We start from the raw sequence: 16773 nt of genomic DNA on the forward strand, positions 1-16773 counted from the left end.
AATGTGTGTGTGTATATATATGTCATTTGGTGTTAAAACATTGAAATATAGATAATATGGAAATCCTATTGCATATTAAGTTTCTATTAAATATATTTATATTCTAGTAGGAAGGTTATTAAAGGCCCTGACAAGATATTCTCTCTGAACCCAAGGAGTTTAAGACTGAAGCTGAGGAGAAAAGACAAACAGAAACAAATCTGCACTGAACTCTTCCAATACCAATTTTAGACCATATTTCTATAACAAAAACCATATTTCTATAACTATATTTCTTTTTTTATTTTTTTTTTGAGATGGAGTCTCGCTCTGTCGCCCAGGCTGGAGTGCAGTGGCCGGATCTCAGCTCACTGCAAGCTCCGCCTCCCCAGTTCCCGCCATTCTCCTGCCTCAGCCTCCCGAGTAGCTGGGACCACAGGCGCCGCCACCACGCCCGGCTAGTTACCATATTTCTATAACAAGTCAATGCCTATAAAAATAATAGATTTAAGAACAAGAAAACCATTATCTTATTATTTATTTGTTTATTTTACTTTAAGTTCTGGGATACATGTTCAGACGTGCAGGTTTGTTATATAGGTCTTCACGTGCCATGGTGGTTTGCTGCACCTATCAACCCGTCATCTAGGTTTTAAGCCCCACATGCATTAGGTATTTATCCTAATGCTCTCCCTCCCCTCGCCCCCCACCCCCTGACAGGCCCTGGCATGTGATGTTCCCCTCCCTGTGTCCATGTGTTCTCACTGCTCAACTCCCACTTATGAGTGAGAATATGCGGTGTTTGGTTTTCTGTTTCTGTGTTAGTTTGCTGAGAATAAAACCATTTTTTTATTAAGGAGAAAGAAACGGGCTAATCTGGGGAGGTGGTGGCTGATAGGGTGAAGGTAACCAAGATCCACAACAGAAAGCCTAAATCTTCAATTTGTGTTTTCTCTACTACAGAGGAGAGAATTTCAAAGTGAAGAGATTACTTGAGAAAGCATAAAAAGGTAAGAGAGCTGGGAACAATAGTACAGACAGCTAATACCTTCTGAATGATTATTGTGTGCTATGGTGTAAATGTACCCTCCCAAAATTCATATGTTGAAACTTAATCACCAATGTGATAGTGTTTAGAGGTGGGATATTTAGGATGCGATTAAATCATGAGGGTGGAGCCCTCACGAATGGGATTAGCTCCCTTATAAAACAGGTGTGAGGCAGCTGTCTACTGCCCTTTGACCCTTCTGTCCTTTCTGCCCCGTGAGGATACAGCATCTCTTTCTTCTTGAGGATGCAACAGCAAGGCACCATCACGGAAGCAGAAAGCAGCTCTCACCAGAAACAAAACCTCTGGGTTCCTTGATCTTGGACTCCCCAGCCTCCACAACTGTGAAAAATACGTTTCTACTGCTTATAAATTACCCGGTCTGTGGTATTTTGTTGTAGTTGCACAGACGGGCTAAGACATTATGTGTCAAGCACTACTTTAAGTGTTTAATACATTAACTCATTTAATCCTTGCAATAGCTATTAGGTTGGTACAAAAGTAACTGTGGTTTTTGCCAATTACTTTTGCACCAACCTAATATATGAAAGGTGGACTAATGTTATCTCTATCACATATGTGATGAAAGAAACACAGAGAGCTTCAGTGAATTGCCCCAGGTCTTAAAACTGGAAAGTCACAGAATTGGTTACAGACCTGGGCAGTCTGTGTTCAGAATCAGCACTCTCCAATGTGATGCTGTCTTTCTTCAAAAGCTGAACAAGGAGAAGAATGCACCCATTCCAATTATAACCCGAGGTACCCAGACACGAAAAAACGGCAAATATTTCAGTTTCAGAGGAGGAAACTATGTTATGAAATACTCCAGAAAACAACATATATTTAAGTGTATCATGCCCTTTAAATAAGGAGCGATATAATAATACAAAATGTGTACAGGTGAAATGTGGCCACCAACTAATCAGAATGGACTCTAGCTAGACAGGTGCAATCAGCTGGATATCAGTCTTCTTCAAACTATGGTAGAACAAGTCATTAGAGCACCGAGTTTAAATAGTAAATATTTCTATTTTGTCTTTATTGTAATGAACAAGCCCTATCTTTAGCTCCTGCTGTGCACTTTTGGAGGGTCTTCCATATGGTTGCTGCTAAGTATTTTGGCATTTTCCCAACTGTTACAATTGGGTCAGTGGGGGGGATTGTATAGGAGTAATAAAACAGGGTGACTACAGCAGGGAGGGGTACGATTACTACACACATAACAGCTTATTGCCTATCATGCGTTCAAGCACAGCTCTATGCCATTCGTTACAACAGACAGCCAGGGCAAACTGCCATAGAGCTCACTCCGGAAAAGGCCAGGTCTTGAGTGCAGAGACTAAATCTTCTCACTTACATGTCTTCCTAATGTTTCCTTACTTCATCTTCCCATATCAAGAATAACTTGAGGAGAAGCAAAACAATTATGTCTTGCATATTACTATGTCATTCTTAAGAAAGTTTTCTTGAACAGACTCTCAGCTAACTTTTAGCAGCAGCAGCAGCATTATCAGTGGCTATGAGGGCTTGGCTATCTCAGGAGGGGAAAAATGGGAAAGGCCGGCTTGATTATCATAAATATTCAATAAGCCTTGAGACATGATTGATAAATCCAGAAGTGGCTAATAATAGTGTCAATATTCTTCCATATCAGAGATCATATTTATGAAAAAAAAAATGCTACTATTATTTTTATCCTGTGGAAGGCAGTGTTGCTTTAAACAGTACAGAGTGTATACAGGTACACACGCATAGATTGTATTTTCCATTTTATACATGCAAGGATTCTTTAAATAATTCATTACACTTTTTCTTTAACATATGTAGTTTTTCACATAAAGCCCAAGTAAAGGGCTGTGAGGACTTCTAATAGGATCACCGTATAGCCATGACACTTTCCGATTCATGATTTACAAGAAATCAAGAAATAGAGTTGGAGACATTTAGACTAGCCTACAAATCTCTCTGTGTGTGTTTTAATGTTTCCAGCCAAGAACCTTAAACAAAAAGTGTAGCATTAAAAAACTTCCCTTCGTCCCCGAGACCCCCCAACTCTAGACACTAGATCCCCGGAGACCTAAGCTGGGTCATCGGAGTCTGGGGCGCGGGGCGGCAGGTGAGCGGCTCGGGTCCCTCAGGGGTGTGCACGGGTGGGCGCCGGGAGGTCGCCGAGCCAGTCAGTGCCGAAAGGACCGTGAACTCCAGGGGCCAACGATCACCGGGTGCGGAACTCAACGTTTCCGCCAGTTCCTGGACTTACTCGAGGAAAAACAAACAAACAAACAGCAACAACAACAAAAATACTAACAGCAATGGGACTCTAATAAATCAACTTGGAGTGGGTGCAGACGGTTCCGGGACAACCCACACTTAGTCTAGGATCCCGAAGATCCCTCATCCAGCTTTCCCCGGGGCAAGCGGCGAAGCGCTAAGCAAGGCTGATCACTGTCCTCAGTCATCACCGAACCCGCGCACAGAACCCGTGGCCCCACGCTCTCCTATCCCCGCCAGCCGCAGACTAGCTCACTGCCACTCCGCGCGCAGGAGGAACTGGCAGCCGGGGACGTGAGGAAAGCTGCCGCGGCTTCAAACTCCGTAGTGCGCAGGCGCGACACACAACGCGCAGGCGCCGCCTAGAAGTGACTTCTCCAAAAAGTGTGTTAGTTCCTGGTCACCTGAGCTCCGTGTGACGCGGCTGCGGTAGCTGCGGATACACGCCTTCCGCGGGTCCTGCCTGGCGACCCCGACCTCCTCCTGCTGTCTCTCCGCTCCGCCACCCCAAACCCGCCAAGGTCCTGTCCTTTCCCTCCTGTCCTTTCCCAGCGTTGGGCCGGACCGGGCCGAGCCGGGCCGCCCGGGCGCGGTCTTTAACCATGGCGTGCCTCTTCAAGAAGAAAACCGTGGATGGTGAGTTCCAGGCTGGGCTGAAGGGGCCCAGCTCTGGGTTTTCCCAGCGTCTTTCGGGGCCTGCCGGCCGGGATTCTGCCTACTGTCTGTCCCTGGAGGCGGGGCTGGATCAAGTGGTCCCACAGGTGACCGCCCTCGCTGCACTTCTCTGCCTCCCTCTTGCTTCTGACTCACCTCACCTTAGGCTCACCTAGGCAGTCTGGTTGCTTCCCTAGCCTCACACTTCCCCCACCCTCGGGTTTTCCTCAGCAGGATGCTGAGCGTTTCGAGAAGGCTAGCGGGGTGCTGCTGGCCCTTGAGTGTCAATAGATTGGAGAGCTGATGGATTTCTTGTTGGTTTCCTCTGCTTCGATTGTTGCTCTTCGGCTGGGAGATGTACTACTTGTAGGCATCCAGACAGGAAACTTGCAGTCTCGGAATGGGGAGGGGAGGGGATAACAGGCTCCAGTTAAGAAATGAAGTTGGGTCTGGGTCGGTTGCTTCTTTAAGAACACCCCATCAATAAAGAGATATGAAACAAATGCTTTTTTTGATTGACCCCAGTAGAAAAATAAACCCCAGAGAAGTGCCCAGATTTAGTTTTCATAATGGATTTTTCTCCCTTATGATTATCATTTGCCAACTAAAATAAGAGATGGGGTATGTATTGTCTTCATAGAAGTTTAACATGTAAAGATACTTGGGTTGTTTCCCACATTTAGCTTAATATCATCTTGAGGGGGAAAAAGTGAATGTAAAAGAATGTATAAGTTTTATGGTGCTCATATGCGATGCCTGTAATGTGTCTATATAATACTTGATATTTTCATTGACTGCTACCAGCAATTAAATTCATTCAAGTTATTTAAAAATTGTGTTCCCCATTATATGTTTAGTCTAGGTTGTTGCTGTTCAGCCAAAGAATCACTTCTTTGTAAGGGTCTAATTCTGCCACAAAAGGAGCAGTGGTAGCTAGACGGTGATTGGTACAAATAGGGTGCTCCGTCCAGACCTGGAAGTAACTCCTTCATTCCTTTGTGTTGACTATTCCAATGCCAGCAAAATTATTTTGGGGAGGATAACAAAGAAGTCGTCTCTGCCCTGCTACTCTACTCTTCATTTCAACACATAATGCTACTTTACCTATAATTTATCAGATGACATAATACATTTTTCCTTAATCTGGGTGACTGAACATTTTTTTGATTTATTGAGTTTTTATTAAGTATCATTTGCAATACCTGGAATAACTACCAACTTGGTATATAATGTGATCAATGATGTGAAATGGATTTTATGTGTGCTTTTCATGAGAATGCTGCTTAATCTTTAATATGGCACTTTATTTTTTCAATGTTTTAGCTACCACTGTTGTGAGCTTCACTTATTTTACAGTACTCTAGGGAGTGGGGATGGGGGAACGATTTATTTTCTTTTTGCTTGAGTTTTATATAGTTACAGGTTTTTTTGTTGTTTAGCTTTATATAGTGAGAATTTACTAAATGGAGGAAAAATGGTTTAATCTCCCTTACTGTGATGTTACAATTAGAGTTAATTTTTTTTAACAATAAAAACCAAACATTCTAGTTTTAATTGCTTAATACCGTCAAGTATTTTCAAAGACATAAATCTCAGTTCTGTGCTTCCTGGTGCCTTTGGAAATCTAGTGACTATTGTACTTGAAGTGTAGAGGGGAGAAAAGAAAGACAATGGGGATGTGCAATGAGTGTTTAACTGTATACTCATTTGCAGTTATTTCTTCCAAGAAATAACGTTTTTGCTGAATAGATTTATTTGTAAAAAAAAGTCTTAAGGACTCTTGCTAGGAACTATGCCACTAAATTAACCATATGTGCAATTTCCAAATGTAAATTTGGCCAGCAGGTACATTTACTATAAACTACCAAGATGCATACTTGATGTTTTCTTACATTATCGTTTCCATTCCAATCATTTACTGACATCTTAATAAATAGATCTGTATTTTCATTATTTTGATGTAGAGCTTTACTTTTTTTACTCCCTGTTTTATTGAAAGGAAGGTTTTTTGTTTTGTCTAAAAGGTGACAGCATTCTTCTTGGTAATGAGGCTGTATATTATGAATATGAAATTTAATATATTTTTATTTCTTTCTCTCAGATCCTTGGATTGATCATGAGCTCTTTTATTGTATGCTGACTTTTAAATCTGTTCCAGCAGTAATGAAATTCTGATATATAAGGGAAATATGTACCTGCCTATAGATCTGGGGAATAATTGAATCTTTTTTTCTGTTTGGATTGGCTGAAAGAGTTATATACTGTATCATTAAAGACTACTGCACATGTAAATTAAAAAGGAAGACAACATTACAGCACTTATTACTATTCAGAGTTATGTTTAATTCATTTTTGACAGAAAGATGAACAAGTCTCTGCAGTGTACACTTTGCTAAAGAAATTAATGAGAGGTATACCTCAAGAGAAGGGAAGGATCCTTTGGAATTTGAAATTACAATTGTGTACTACTTGGTTTTCCTTTTACCTGTGTAAGGATATACATATGTGTGTGTGTATATATATATAGTATTATGTTTACCTACAGTGTTTATTTTCCCCCTTTGTAGACTAATAGTGACCTATTTAGGGAAGCTAATTATGAACCTGTAAATCAGGATCCCACTAGGACTTGTCATAAATGCACAACTAAACATGCCTTAAAAGTGAAGTTCTTTAAACACTGTATAAGTTTTGTCTGTTAACCTCAGTAGAGACAAATTTGACTAAACCAACACTGTGCTAACCATTGTGCATGCAGTATCTTATTTCTCGTAAAACCTGCAAGTACTCATATAACATCCTTATAAAATGAGAAAAGCAAAGGACTAAGTCATGTGTTCAAGATCATACAGCTATTAAGTGTGAGAGCTAGGACCTCATCCCTTTGAGTATTATTATTACGTTTTTCTTACTAGAGATTGATAATGAAACAGTTTAATTTTGCTCCTCTTATCAAGCACATGGAATTCTCGACGTTTGGTAGATACCATGCAACATTTGCATTCTTTCTGGAACCAGACTTTTCTTTTGGAATTAGTGGTAGAACTTTACTTTGTAATGGTGGTGGCACTGGAAATAACCCACTCCTGACTCTCCCTGGACACAGCATTTCTTCGGAAGTATGACCAGTTTCTTTTTGCTGTTATCTAAACCTTTTGAAGAAGTAGTGATGTCTTATCTCCACTTCTTTACTTAACAGACTGCCTCCCCCACCTTATAGCAGTAGATGTTGCTTAGATCATCAGTAACTTCTAGATTGTAAAATCTAATGGCCGTTATTAGTGATCGTCTCTTGGGCCAATGTTTTGCATTTGATCCTGATAATTAATTTATTCTCTGAAATTCCCTCTCTTAACTTCCAAGACATAACACTCTCTTAATTTTCCCCAAATTCCTCTGACCGCTCCTTTCTTTCTCCTTTCCGTATTTTTTTTTATTTTTATTTTTCTTAAACCTACCCCTTATATGTTAGTGTTCTTCTTGGTTCCATCCTAGGCTACTGTTCTAACTGCATTCTCTCCCTGCATGATTTTATTTACTCCTATTTTAAGTATAACTTAAGTACTGATATATCCCAAATCTGTGTCTCTAGATGTATTTTTGAGTTTCAGGCCAGATGTCCAACAATTCGCTGAATATCTGTACCTAGGTGTCTCACAATACCTCAAACTCAAGATCCCATACAGAACTCATCGTATCTTCATCCAGTGTTGACAGTGCTAGATGTTGCCCTCTACCATCAACTAATTACCAAGTCCTGCTTCTTTTGCCTGTTAAATATTGGACACATAGGATCTTCCTCTGTGTTCCTGCAACTCTTTGCTCTAATTCGGATCCTACTTACCTTGTACTTGACTATATCAACTTTTTGCTTTGCTTTCCTATAGCTTCGTAGCCCTTAAATCCTTCATCCACAAAGTTGCTTGTGTAATTGAAACTTGAACCCAAATCTGACTGTTACCCCTCAGTGTAAACCCCTTTATGAAATCTCTGGCACCAACAGGATCCACTGTGAGAGTTTTAATAATGCATGTGTGGCTCTCCTTGAACTGACCCTTCCCTTTCTAGCCATCTCTGGACATTTTGGTGTCCAGCAGCACTGTTCTTCTGTTCATTGGTGTCTACCGTACTCTTTCTCGCCCTGACATATTTTTGCTTTTGATGGCCTTATGCCTAGAATTCCCTTTTTCTCTTCTTCTAGCGAACCTGAACTATCCTAGGTTTATTTCTTCTCAAAGTCTCTATTAAGTACCTCACTACTTGTGTTCCCCTTTTGTGGCATTTTTTTTTTTTCTGACTTGGATTCACTAGAACCGTAATAGAGCCTCCTGTACTTTCAAAGTTGAATAATGCTTATTCTGAGTCTCTTCTACATTCCATGTTTGTCAGGGGCTTCAGAGTCTTCAGCAGAAATGAAAATATATCTGCAAGAGTTTCTAATTTGGAGATTAAATCTCTAAAATAATATCATTTACTAACCAAAGTAGTATTTCCAACATCCAGGGCTTAGAAGAACCTGGATCCACACTTTGCCACCCACTGTGAACTTTAGTGCAAGTTAGAGGTAAGTTGAAGAACACTACAGAGAGAAGAGGAACAAAGCTTCTTGGCTTTTGCCTCATTGGGATGATATTTGCATATGCTAGTTGTCCAGAGTTCAGAAACTATGAGGTTTTGACTAAGTTGGGGTAAATCCCCTGTCATTGTATCAGTTGTGATGCCACATTTCTGATGTTAAAAGGAAGTAAAATGGAATATCTTTCAGAAACATTTTTTTTTTCTCTATTCCAGAATAAAATACACCATTCTCCTGGTGGCACCTGCAGAATTCAGGTCTTTCCCAGGATGTTATGTGTCCCTTTAGTACTCCTTATTCTGGATATTTAAAAAACTCAAATTTTACTTTCTACTTAACCCCTCCATTCTTGACATACCATAGAAAAATAATTGAACATGGGATTGAGGAACACAGTATACTCCTCTGAGCATTTTCTTAGAAAAACATTCTCCCTCCTTTTAGAACAGGTATTTCTGTAGGCAAAATGTGTTCCTTCTGTATTTCCACATCCCCAGCGTGACACCAAAGACAGACATCTCCTTTCCGGCTACCATTTCATATCTTCAGGTCCATTGGCCTGTGAGGTTTTTCTTCCAGGACACATTCCCTCTCATTCTCTCATTTATCTAAGCTGAAAAATGCGCTTTGACAGTTTTCTGAACTGAAGTTTTATTGATGATATTACTAAAGCTTTTGTCATTGAGGACCAAACGAGACTCAAAAGTCTGCTGACATGTGCCCATCTCAAAACCTTGTTTTAGTTCTTGAAAACACTGGCATTTTTATGGTTATAAATTGGTTCAGATTAATTCCTCAGGGCTTGAGTGACTTTTGAGAGTTACTAGTAGGAGAAAAAAATTATTTTTGCTACGGCATATGCTACCATAGGTCTTGGCTTGACTCTCCCATTTTCTCTTCAGTGTTTTGGCTCTTCCAAGTCCTGCTGTTTCTCAGCTTAAACCTGGTTCTTAAGTTGGTTGGCTCCCTGACCATGTGTAGGTGGAATAAAGCTGTTGGCATGATCCCCCTTTTTTCTTTTTATTTTCTATAGTTGCCTTTTGTTTTCTTTTTACCATGTATTAGAACTGATTAGTTAAGCTGATAATATTTGTCCCTGAGTGTCAGATACACCATTCCCAAAACCTGAGAAGCAAATTTGGTTTGCATATCAAATTCTAATTACTTTGTACCCACTCTCACTCTCATTTTCCTTCTGCATTTGAGTAAATCTTGTTCCTAGAACCAGAACTTTCTAAATAGTGACCTTTAATGTTTCTTTTTAATGCCTTAGCTTTTGAGTTTATAATAGTTTTGCAGTGTTTTTTTTTTCTTCATCAACCCAAGATGAAACATTCTCACATAGCCAGGACTTCTTTTCACTTTACTGTTCATTGGCAAGCTCCATCATGCCTAGTTAGCTGAATTCACACTCACTCTGGACTTTTCTTATATCCATAGCACAATTAGGGTTTGTCCAGTGCTGTTTCCAGTGTCACAGTGCTCCCTGTTCCCACTGATACTAGCTGTTACAGAGCTTGTAGGTGAAGTCTAAAGTAGAAGCTACCTCTTCCCTGGAGATCTTGATACCTTGAAACTAGTCAATGGAGATTATAAAGTAGGATGTGGGAACATTTTGTTTCTATCTCAAGTCATATGATGATTAGGTTTAGAGGAACTGATAGGCAATAAAATCACATAGATAAAAATGTATTTTCTCAAATTAAATATATTTAATAGCAGGAAATTTGGCTTATTAAATTAAAAAGTCTGTTACGACTTTTTAAAGTGAAAAACACAACATACAGTATAGTGGCTACTTGTCTGGTAGATCAGCTTGAGTCCTGCTGACTGGTGGAGATTTGCGTACTGTTCCCGCATTCCTGAGGCATTCATCCCGAACTGCCTTACAAACTTGAGATAGCCCCCCATCTTCCCCCAAAAGAAAGGCACTTTAAATAGTGTTACTCACAAATTAATGAATGTCCATATTTATACTTGATAAATACTTTTTGCTTTTATCCTCAAATGTACAAATTATATCTAAACTAATGATAGGGAGGACAGGCATGATTCAAGTTGGGGCCCTCAAACCCCAAGCAGAGAATTCTGGTGAGCTAGACTGGACCATATGGGAGACCTTTTTTGTTTTGTTTTTATTTTTTATTTTTTGACTTTTTATTTTTTGTAAGCAGATAAACCATATTGACTCAGAACCAAACAAGGCAGAAATAACTTGTGTCTCCTAAGTCCAAGACTTAAGTCTATGATCTTATCACTCTGCTGTAGACCTATTTCCTTCAGAAAGAAAAACCTGAAAGACTTGAGATAGGCTTTTAATGCCCAGGGTGGAGCTGGCCTGGGTGGCCTTTTCTAAGTGTTGTGCTGAGCATGGGCGAAGAGAGGGTGTTGGATGAATCAAGCCTCCAGACCCTTTTTATCTCACTGAATGGTAAGAGAGAGAATATGCTATATCTCCAGACCCTTTTTATCTCACTGAATGGTAAGAGAGAGAATATGCTATATCATATCCATGTACCTTTGGCATTTGCACAGTGTGAAGCTTTCTATTACCACCTATTGTGATGTCTTTGCAGCAAACCACAAGGTAGAAAAAGTCCTAGAGAATGAAAAATTCAGTGTACACTCTTATCTGCCTGAAGAAAGAAGCAGAGGATAGATAGGAGTCAAGCACTCTGTCTCTCTTAGGTGGCAACAGTTCCCTGTACATGTTTCTGTCATGATCTTGCCTCACATTGAAAAATGGGGAAAGTAGAAAGTTATAAGGGAAATAGCCTATTATTTCAGTGCTCCACATTTCCATTGTAGAAAGCTAGCTATCATATTTCAGATTTTACTATTGTTAAATTATCTTTTTTGACAACTGATTTTGTTTTACATTTTAAAGACGTGTTAAATATGCCTGTAAGAGGAATCCTTTCACATTTCAATGTATGTGTTTGTACTCCCATAGATCGCTACTAAGTATGATGTATTGGGATGGTATTTGCATGAAGAAAGGTGGGACTACAAACAAGCAAGTAAATAAATATATGTATTCCCTTCTCTTAAAGAGATTGTAATCTTGGGATGAAATCATACCTACTAAGAAATAAATCTAGTGGATAATAAACGTGGCTGTAAAAACATGAAAATTGTCTCAGACCATTTTCATATTATTCCTTCTGAATTATCTAGAAGACCAGATTATTAAACGTGGATTTAATATAGCGATTATTTTAAAAAAAGAAGAGTAATTTGTTAGTTTTATAGTATATTTCTATTGTCTCATATGAAAATATGTTTTACTGTCTTTCCATAATATGTTTTAAAGTGTTGTGATTATGTTTTAGTATGTAACATTAGCCGCTCTGAGTTTATAGCTTAGAACTGTTTAAATATTAATAGGCCTATTAACAACTATGAGGCTGTGGAATATGCGGTAGTTAATTTTCTTTATTTTTCTTTTATGATATACAGTGACTGTTATGGTACATATAGTTACATTAAATTGAGAAAAGTGAAATCAAACTATTTTAATTAAATTGCATGTTTTGTTGAATTCGCATGTAATCGTACTTGTTTTCCCATAAAGGTGGCTATACCTAGCCTCAATGATTCTCAGATACCTACTGGGTGTTCAGCAATTCAGTTCAGTTCTGACAGTAATTATCTAGAGTTAGGGCAGATGCTGTAAGTGAAAGACAGTCCCGCAAGACTGCCCTACTTCAGATGCCACTTGAAAGTCCCAGGTTGCCACCAGTACTTCTGACTGACCAGGTTTTCCTACAACTTCATCTTCAAGTTTGATAATTCACTAGGACAACTCTTAGAACTCATCAGAGTGCTTCATTTACTGTTACTGGTGTATTTTAAAGTATACAACTAGAAATAGCCAAATGGAAGTGATCCATAGGTCAAGGGTCGAGGGTGGAGGACAGAGCTTCCATGCCCTCTCTGGGTATGCCATCTTCCTGGCATATCAGTGTGTTCACCAACTGAGAGATTCTCTGAATCTCTTAGTTAAGGTTTTTTTATAACCCTATCTCAAGCACCCACCTCTGCTGACATGTGGGGGTGGGGTTAAAATGTCTCACCCTTTAGTCAAGTGTTTGGTCTTTCTGGTGACCAACCTTTCTGAGGCTATCAGCTGCCCTCCCACACCTACCCCATATACTCAGATATGGTGCACAGGAGCTTGTTGTGAATAACAAAAGACATTCCTATCATTCAAAGAAATTTCAAGGGTTTTAGGCCCTCTGTGCCAGGAACCCAGGACAAAGACCAAATTTATATGTTTAATTATATCACCCTCGTAATGAAAAAATGTATATAGATAGAATTTTAGATCTTAACTTTCAGCAGTTGCTGTGTGCCTGTGTCAATTGTCTGGCCACAATTTAACTTCTCAGTATAGTGGCTTGTCTTTCTGAGCAGTACTGTTGTAGCTTGTATAAGACCATCATCATGACCGGGCGCAGTGGCTCATGCCTGTAATCCCAGCACTTCAGAAGGCTGAGGCGGGTGGATCACCTGAGTCAGGAGTTCGAGACCAGCCTGGCCAACATGGTGAAACCCCGTCTCTACTAAAAATACAAAAATTAGCCAGGCATGGTGGCACATCCCTGTAATCCCAGATACTTGGGAAGCTGAGGCAGGAGAATCACTTGAACCTGAGAGGTGAACCAAGATCGCGCCATTGTACTCCAGTCTGGGTGACATGAGTGAAACTCCGTCTCAAAACAAAACAAAACATCTGATACTGCCAATTCATCTTATACTAGTTGAGTTTAGGGAGTCCTTAGTACACAAAGGAGTTGTACTCCAGAAATTCATTTATTTTTTGAGTTTAAAATTTAGAGCACATTTTCTATGGAAACAGCGGGGTAAGTGGTAAATGTTTTTTATATCAGTCCATTGGCTTTGACAAAATAGGGAACTAAGTCCAAAAGAAGATCGGGTGTGTTTGAGTGTTGCGGATGAAGAGGTTCATGATTCCATTGAAAGATAGGGAAATGAGAGTGTGTTTGTTATTTGGAGTCAGTCTACAGATGTCTGAGGAAAGGTGTGTATTATGGACTGAATTGTCCCCTCTGCCCCCCACAATTCATATGACAAAGCTCTGACCACTCATGTGACTCTATTTGGGGATAGTGCCCTTAAGGATGTAATCGAGGTTAAATAAAGTCAGATGAGGCCCTGATTCAATGACTGCTATCCTTAGAAGAAGAAAAAGATCCACAGGGAAAAGGCCATCTGAGAACACAGCAAGAAGGTGGCCATCTGCAAGCCAAGGAGAGAGGCCTCAGGAAAAATTAAACCTGCTGGCACCTAGACTCCTTTCAGCCATCAGCGCTGTGAGAAAATACATTTTTGTTGTTTAAGCCATCCACTTTGTGATATTTCGTTGTGGCAGACCTGGCAAACTAATACAGCATGTTCCAATCCATACTCTAGGGGATACTGGTGTCTACGAAATATTAATAGATATTTCTTAAAGACAATTCTTAATACATTTGGTCAATAATCTATGATATATTCTCCATTTAAAGATTAACAATGCATACCCATGTATTAAACATTCCCAGAAGCCTTGAAGCAAAGAAATGTGTTTAATTTTTTTTTTCAGTTTTAACATTTCCCAAATACATTTATCTGTGGATCTTCCACACCCTCTCTTTTAAATGAAATGTATGTTTCCTATTAAGTCTCACTCATTTTAGAAGAAGAAAGTAGGTGGCAGGAGAGAAAGCCCCCCCTTTCTTTGTCTCTATTGGAGATATGCCATGGTTTCATATTCCTGTATTTAAACAACATGTAGAATACCTCACTAGTAAATCCTAAGTATTAGATGCCCACCAGTATAAAATTGAGAAACAGAATAAGCAAAAGAGATATGATAGATGTCTTGTAGGTAGGATATAGGAGTTTTGACATCTTATTTTAACTTTTATTCAGAAAGTCATTGTGGTTGATTAGTTTTATCAATAATATGACTATAGTAACTACTAACTGTAACTATTATAACTATAAAATAACCATCTTAAAAAAGATAATAATTTTGACTTTGTTGTTTTAATTGAAGTTGAATTCATATAACATTAACCATTTTAAAGTGAACAGTTCAGTGACATTTAGTACATTCATTCACAATAATGTGTTACTACTACCTGTATCTAGTTCTAAAACATTTTCATCACCTCAAAATAAAATCCTGTACCCTTTAAGCAGTAACTTACCATTCTGCCTTCTCCTCAACCCCTGCCATATACCAGTTTGCTTTGTCTGTATGGATTTACCTCTGATATATAAATGTAATTATAAATTGTAATGTTTTCTATCTGGCATCTTCACTTACCATAATGTTTTTGAGGTTCACGCATGTTGTAGTATGTATCAGTACTTCATTCTTTTGATAGCTACGTAATACTCCATTGTATTTATATACCACAATTTGTTTATCTGTGCACCTCTTTGTGGTCATTTGGGTTGCTTCCACTTTTTGGCTAATGTTACTAATGCTGTGAACATTCATGTAGAAGTATTTGTTTGAGTACGTATTTCACTTCTTTCCGGTAGATATCTAAGAGTAGAATTACTCGGTCATACAGTAATTTGATGTTTCACTTTCTGAGGAATCACCAAACTGTTAAGCATAGTAACCAAACCATTATACATTCCTGTGAGCAATATGCAAGGGTTCCAATTTTCACGTTTTCATTAGCACTTATTTTCCTTTTATAAAAAATTATTCATTCTAATCCATGTGAAGTAGTATTATTTTCTTTAGGACTAATGATGTGGAGCACCCTTTTTATGTGTTCATTGGCCATTTGTATATCTTCTTTGGAGAAATGTCTGTTCAGGCCTTTAGCCCATTTAAAAGTTGGGTTGTTTGTATCTTGGTTCTTGAGTTATGAGAATTTTTTATATATTCTGCATACCAGACTCTTATCAGATATATTATTTGCATATATTTTCTCTTATTCTATAGGTTGTCTTTTCACCTGATAATGTCCTTTAATGCATAAAAAATTTTAATTTTCACCAAGTCCAATTTATCTTTTTTTTTTCTTTTGCTCTTTATGCTTTTAGTGTTATATTTAAGAATGTAATGCCAAATCCCAGGTCATAAAGATTTACTTGTGTGTGTTCTAAGGTTCAACTCTTACATTTGGGTTATTGATCTTTTTTGAGTTAATTTTTGTATACAGTGTGATGTAAAGGTCCAACTTTATTCTTTTTCATGTGGATGTCCAGATTTCCCAGTACTATTTGATGAAGAGACTGTTCTTTCTCTGTTGCTGTTGTTGTTTTTAAATCTCTGTATTAAAAAGTTAGTCTAGTGAAGTAGGTAAGATCACTAGTTCAAGAAACAGAATGGTTGGATCCAACCAAATCTGGTGTTACTACTTGCTACTTATGTGGCTTTGGGCAAGCCACTTAACCTTCCTAACATTCAGTTTTCTTATATATAAAATAATAGAAACTCCACAGCATTATTATGAACATTAAATTGTGTCATGTCTGTAACTTAACACAATTTCTGACAATAAGAGATCAGCGTTGCCAAGAATTAACACTGATATCTGATCTTTTGAAGAAACCACTGTTTAGTAACAACTAACCCAGATTACAGTGCATCAGGCCTAGAGTAAAATTTTAATTCTTCAAAAGGTAGGTCTAAAGAATCCCAATGAATTCAGATAAATTGGAAAGATACTATAATTGAGAGGATACTTGCAGTATGTCAGAGCATTTGTATGTTATTTACTCCTTACTGTCCTTTCTTATGAAAAAGAAAGCTGAGGTTTCGAGTATCAGCTAACTCTTCCAAGGTGTAATCCTGATGATCAGGTGGCTGAGGTGAGATTCAAATCCAGATCTGCCTCATTGGAAAGTCTGGTGTTTCACCCTGTTAATACTTACTGCAGAAAACCAAACATATTTAATAAACATGTAACCTGTCTTCCTTTCTGAATTTCATATAGTATTAAAGTAAGGAGACATGAAAAGGGTGTGTGTGTGTGTGACATATATATGTGCTATATAAAACATTGTATACTAATCAGTTCTCTAGGGGAATATTTTATTGTGATTTAATACTTTTGGCTAAATCTCAGACTGTAGCATATTTCCATTCACCTGCTATCAATTATTTATATTTTATTAATATTTATAATTCAGGTTTTAATACTTAACTAATTTTTTAGCATATTAAAGTAAAAAAAAAAAATTGACATCTAGTAAATCTAAGGGGTTTTTT

General features: G+C 38.4%; 1 protein-coding gene across 3 annotated transcripts in view; it reads left to right on the top strand.

Moving 5' to 3' along the window:
• The first annotated feature begins 3123 nt into the window (after nt 1–3123).
• The window catches only part of CHMP2B (charged multivesicular body protein 2B), a 29531-nt gene continuing 15881 nt past the window's right edge, over nt 3124–16773 (top strand). Inside the window, exon 1 of one of the 3 annotated variants that reach the window (XM_025376595.1) lies at nt 3124–3934. In XM_025376595.1, coding sequence (XP_025232380.1) covers nt 3901–3934 — 34 coding nt within the window. In that variant the 5' untranslated portion in view covers nt 3124–3900. The remainder of the gene's footprint in view (nt 3935–16773) is intronic. The other 2 variants (XM_025376597.1, XM_025376596.1) reach the window with 2 other exon arrangements.

Source organism: Theropithecus gelada, chromosome 2 (assembly GCF_003255815.1).
Source record: "Theropithecus gelada isolate Dixy chromosome 2, Tgel_1.0, whole genome shotgun sequence".
Lineage (NCBI taxonomy): Eukaryota > Metazoa > Chordata > Mammalia > Primates > Cercopithecidae > Theropithecus > Theropithecus gelada.